Genomic DNA, 6,000 nt, shown 5'->3' with positions numbered 1-6,000 from the left:
AGCCACCTCTTGAACTCCAGATAGTGCTTTCCTTAAACCACCTTCCGTGCAAATACGAAGGACACGAAACCTTTCTGCAGTGCTGGAGCCCAGCCTGGTGGGATCACCTGGCCAGCATGGGAGATCAGAGTCCTGACACTCCCTGCCGTGCCATGTGAATTGGCCCTGTAGCTAGAAATCGAGCCCTGAGCAGACACACCTTGTGATGACGTTGAGCAGCAGACCTGGAAGTCACAGGGGCACAGTCAAAGTATTTGCCACACAGAGCTCATTGCAGTGGTTGTAAAGTTCGTGTGCCTGAAAAGCTGTCTCAAGATCTCCATGGCATATCTGTGCAAATATAATCACTGTTACGAGATATATGTGAAAGAGGGTCATAAGTACATAGTATGTCAAGGTTTTATGTCTTAGGCTCTATAAATATTCTTCAGATTGCTTCCACAAGGTGATTATTAATCCACCTCTGGCTAGGTAAGAAAAGGAATTTTTTTTAAAATCCTTTAATGACAGTCATGGATTTTTTAGCTATCTGCCTCTATTTTCCCCTCTCTTTAAACAATAGAGAAATGGAGAAGTCTTGATAGGCTTTGGAAATTAATGGAATATAAAGGGTTACGCTAATGTATCTACAGTTTTTAAGACAATTTATCACGCTTAATTATGTACCAAAACCAAAGTATCATGCTTGTAGAAGTGGATTTCAAGCTGATGATCATCCTTTGAAGGAGCGCACGGGTAACTGTTTCCCTGTTTCTCAACTCAAAGCAGAAGTCCGTCCAAGCAAATAATTTCAGCTCAGATTGTTATTGTTTGTATAACCATTGCACTTATTGGCTTTATGGATTGGACAAATAAGCCTAAAATCTAAGCAAATTAAAGTGATAAAAAGGAGAAGTGTCTGCTTGCTGAAATAGCTGGAGTGAAGAACTGTACCAGATTTCAATTGAGGGTCCTGGTTCACAGGCTCTGCTGTCTCTCTGAATTAAATCCTGAACAACACAGTGTCTGGGAACATTTCAGCATCAAGATTTCCACTCAGTCCACAATTTTAATGCTCGAAATGACCTACTACATGGCCAAAGCTAGAGCACAGGGCACATCTGGAGGAGATATCACTAGCCGTGACCAAGCACTCCTAGATGAGAGCATTGCCAAGGAGAAAGGTCTAGACTGTGGTCAAGGTGAGTAGGTCCCACACGTGCTTTCTGTTAAGCTAGTCACAGCTGGAGACAACACAGCCCTGAATCCCAGAGAAATCTGTCACCCAGCTTTAGACATCTACGGTCTAGGGTTCTACACCTGAACTAGTCAACCCTGAGCTGGATAGGCTTTTTTCTGGGGGGATTCATCTGACCTGTTTCAGATGTCTACATCGGGATGAGCTCCATCATCCCCTGGATGCAAGTGGTTAAACTCCCAATGATTGTTAAAAGCCTGGGGGGACATATGAACACCTGTAACATGATGTCCCATAGCTCCAGAACCACAATGACAGTTTGAAAGAGCAACACTTCCAACACAGCACCCGTGTCTTGCCCAGCCTTAGTGGCCTGTCCAGCAAAACACAGGTGTATTGTAGGTCCTGTATCGTGTTTACCACACTCACATGGCTATGATTGCAGCATCTCAAATGACATTGTCAGCCTGTGCTTAAGCAAACACATTCCACCCAGAAAGCCCAACAAAGAGATTGTATAAGGGAGCAATGCTCTTTTTTTTATGTACAAAAGACACAGAGGCTCCAGTAAAGCCAGAAGATTATCTAAAGATGCAGCCTGTGGTGCACTGCGATAACACTTCGCTATTTACAGGCTGGTTCTTGACAGGAAGTGTGCTTGCTTTTGTGGCCACAATTAAAGAAACACATGCAATACTGACTTTTATTACAAGGCCCTTTTGCTGTCCAGGAATAGACCGAGCCTTGCACAACATGAAAAGCACAGAGATTTCCTTGCTGTGAAACTCATCCTGCTGGGGACCACCTCAGCAAAGGTTCAAGCTCTATGGCCTTGACAAAGACAATCCCTGTAGGGATGAAAGGAAGTTATCAGAGAAGGTAGAGATGCTGTCACTGCTCCTTAAGGTGAAACAGGTTTCACCCTGCTTGCATAAAGAGTTAAAACCAGATGTCTCCCTTTCAGAGCGCATTTTGCAGCCGGTCCTTTGCAAGTGTGGCATGCACTGGCAGCAGAGAGAAGATTAGGGGACAGCCACTATTGATATCTAACTCTTTATATATTTGACTCTTGTCTGGGTGTGACTTGTTGCTCTGATATACAGTCTTATTTATCTGATCTGGGACACTTTTGACCCAGCTGAGAAAAGCACTGAGTAAGTCCCCAAACAGGAAACAGTTTGAACAGACATTTAGCTTTAAGCACTTGCTATAACCCCACCAGCTTCAACAGGATTTGAGTTACTGAAATTTAGAACAAGTCTACTTTTTTCTCCCTGACTGTGGTTAATTTCTTAAAAAGAAGACTTAGCTGATTATAACCCCCAATTAAGAGATTCCTTGTTAGCTTTACATTGTTTAAAATAATTATTTTCTCACCTGTAAGCAAATTGGAAGATTGGTTTTCATTTTGGAGTTTATTACAGTCTCACATTTTATAGTCATCTTTGGTATACAGGGTAGCAGAGAACCTTGGTTTGACCTGGGTGTGGATAAATGGGTAAATCAGCACATTGTTAGATCTGCAAATTGTATCTGTGTATCTGTGCTGGGTTTGGCTGAGGTAGAGTTATTTTTCTTCATAGTAGCTAACACGGGGCTATGTTTTGGATTTGTGCTGAAAACAGTGTTGATAACACAGGGATGTTTTCATTACTGCTGAGCAGTGCTTACACACAGTCAAGGCCTTTTCTGCCTCTCACACGGCCTCACCAGCGAGCAGGCTGGGGGTGCACAAGGAGCTGGAAGGGGGCACAGCCGGGACAGCTGACCCCAGCTGACCCAAGGGATATTCCATACCATATGATGCATATATTCGTTGCCGGCTGGGGTTAAACCACGACAGTCCCTGATGCTGTGTCTTGGGTTCTCCACCCATACTGCTGAAAAACTTTGACGTGAGGTGTGGAGACTTGATGCAGTAAGTTTCCAGAGCCGCATGCATCATCAATCAGATATGCCTGGAACACACACATAAACAAACGAAAATTGGTAAGCTGCAGTTAAACAAGATGGGGATGACTCACCGCAGAGCGAGTACAACCCACTCACCTCCCCAAACAGTATGAGATATGGCACAGCTGCCTTTGAATTCAGCCTCAGAGAACTAGTGGCATTAAGGAGGGAAAAGATATTGTAAGTTTTCTAGGCCAGCTGCTTCTGTCAATGTGTTGTTTTATGTGCAAAACACATCCATCACCCCCAGTTTCTCCTGGGAACCTTGCCTGCTGTGAATGCCCGAAGACAGTAAAATCTCAGCGGGGTCAGCAGAGGTATTTGTTTAAAAAGGTTAGTCCCCTGTCTTACCTGTGACCAAAAACTCGGGTGTCTGAGAACATTTCCCATAAGCGTATCCATGAATGCTTAACGCTGTCCTCAATGTTTGCATTAGAATATTAGTTCCTTTGCCAACGGCATACAGCCCAGTTTTCAGGCTATCTCCAGCTCAGGATGGACCAGTACACAGATGCCACTCCCACCCTGCATGAAGCTGGGGAGCATGAGTGATTGCTCTTTGCTATTCCCAGCCGAAGTATTTGTTTGCTGACCAAAATGTGTGTGACGCAGCATGCAACACAAATATGAAAAACTGCTCTGCTCTGAAGGGTATACAATCCAAGAGGTGACGTTTAGGGAGAAGACTGATGCTATAAAAGCCAAGGGTCATATTTTTTGTTGAAGCAAATAAATAAAACTTTGTTGAACCCTAGTGAACCTCACTGGGGCTATGCCAAGCCTTTAATACATGGGTAGCCACTCCAAGGCAGGGCAATGTAGCACCTCGGAGGCAAAATTCAGTACCAAACTCTTCTGCCCTTGAGAAAGGCCAGTCACCTCTCTGTGAAATCCCTTTCACAGTCACCAGGTAATACAGGAGACATCAGCACAGAGCCTACACATCAGGAAAGCTTAATAAATTCAATGCCATTATCTTAACTCAAAAGCACTGGAGCCTGGTGTTTCACTTCCCTCAACATATATTATGTCATCTTCTTGGATAACATTTAGCTCTCCATGGGAAGCTTATCTTTATATGCCTGATATTTTCTAGATGGCTACAGCAGCATCCACAGTTTAAAGTCTTTTTTCCCTGAAAAAGCCAGTGCCAAACCTCCTGGAAGATGGTTGCAATTCACAGGCATCAAGTAATGCCATAGACTTTAACTCCTTCGCTGTCATTCGTCTCTTGATACAGAAAATGAGAGCGGGGTCTTTCTTGGGAAATGATTGCTTCTGGAATATCATTATGTCATTGGCATTTACATTGTCAAAAAATGACAGGGACCATGGAGAATCTGTTGTTTGTCAATCCGGTTAAATCTAACACGATTTAGTCTGCAAATACCCCTGGATTAGAAGAGGGTTTCCCTGATTTGTGTAGTCAGTCTGGCAGGTTTTGGGCATGAAACTATTTTCTGCTTACAAGGAAAGAAGAGTTGTCTGGGGGAAAAAGAAACACCAAAATGTTCTGGAAAATTACATTTATGTCAGACAAATTTTCCCAGACAGCATTCATTCAAAGGAATGAACTGTCATTTCCTATTCCCCCCAGATACTCTTTTATTTTTCGTATGCATTGAAGGGACTTAGAACATAACACTTCTCTCCATTAGTAGATGTAATGTTTTCCTAACGTATAGTAAGGATGCTTAATTTGCTTGCACAAATATATCCTGGAGGCAGCAGATACATAAGAAATGCATCAGACGAGGGAATCAAGCAAGCAGCATAAACCCTTAACCGTGATATTCAGCAGCTCAACAAAGAGACCTGAACTGCAGCAGACAGTAAGTTTTTAAGATCTGATTCATAGTAAGAAGGGATGGAGGAAGAGCTCCCAGCCATAACACCTGGTTGGATTCCTCCTCTCTAACAGCTTATAACTGAGCGAATAGGGACCTGCAGAGCTGTTCTGATTTCTTTGCTGCAAGAAGGATGTTGAATAGCAGGTTCGACTCGGAAACAAGGGATATCCCAGCTAAACAAACAGAAGAAAAATCAATAATCTGACAAAGGGTGTTCATCGACTGCCAAAAAAACCCCAGGGGCTGCAGAAATACATTCTTCGCTGATATGACAGTGGTATTGGTTTGTTTGGGGTGTGGGACAATATGCTCACAGGAGAGTCCTCCAAGCAGGCAGATACCTCACATTAACCACACAGAGAGTCTCTGATTGAATTTTTTTTCTTCAGAAACAACCAGATTTCGGCGATGTGTGATAGACAGTCAGCAAGTTTCAGACTCAGGTCATTTGTTACTGAGCTGAAAGAAAACCCCTCGGTTTGGAGGGAAGAGGGGGCTGTATTCCACTCTCCCTATTCTCCATCACCGTGCCGGAGCCCCAGGCTCCAGCCAGACCCTGTGATCTCTGCTTTGTTTACCCCACCGATGCCTGCAGGCAGCCCAGCACTGCTGGGGAAAAGCCTGCACGGTCCAGGCGCACCGCACTGCCGGCCAGCCGCCAGCCGAGCGTACCGCTCTTGTGCAAGCAATTGACTTGAACACAGCTGAAAGGACTAAGGCCCTTGTCTGCTGAGATGAAAGAGCTCCCTCTTTGCATGCAAAAGAGGGGAATGAAGGCAGGCTGAGTTTGCTGTTCATTTTGGAAGAGGAGTGGAAAATAAGAAAAAAAAAAAAATTGCAGGAGCTCTTGCGACAGATAAATCCCAATGACTGTCCTGGTGTATGTTCAGTGCTTTGGATGTCATCTGGACCTTTTCTTATGCTGGGGTTGGTCTTAGAAAAGAGAAAAAAGTAACTCAGCCCAGCAGGTGTGAAAAAATGGGATAGCGCTCTGCAGTGTGGCCACAAATGCTCTGCTGG

At 44.1% G+C, this 6,000-nt stretch overlaps 1 protein-coding gene across 1 annotated transcript in view; it reads left to right on the top strand.

Annotated features, from left to right (window-relative positions):
* The first annotated feature begins 1,060 nt into the window (after positions 1-1,060).
* The window catches only part of VIPR1 (vasoactive intestinal peptide receptor 1), a 136,039-nt gene continuing 131,099 nt past the window's right edge, over positions 1,061-6,000 (top strand). The window contains exon 1 of the mRNA XM_075706532.1: positions 1,061-1,181. Coding sequence (XP_075562647.1) covers positions 1,061-1,181 — 121 coding nt within the window. The remainder of the gene's footprint in view (positions 1,182-6,000) is intronic.

This window comes from Pelecanus crispus, chromosome 2, assembly GCF_030463565.1.
Source record: "Pelecanus crispus isolate bPelCri1 chromosome 2, bPelCri1.pri, whole genome shotgun sequence".
Taxonomy (NCBI): Eukaryota; Metazoa; Chordata; class Aves; order Pelecaniformes; family Pelecanidae; genus Pelecanus; species Pelecanus crispus.
The sequence above is the reverse complement of the archived record's forward strand: the minus strand, read 5'-3'. Positions and strand labels throughout refer to the sequence as shown.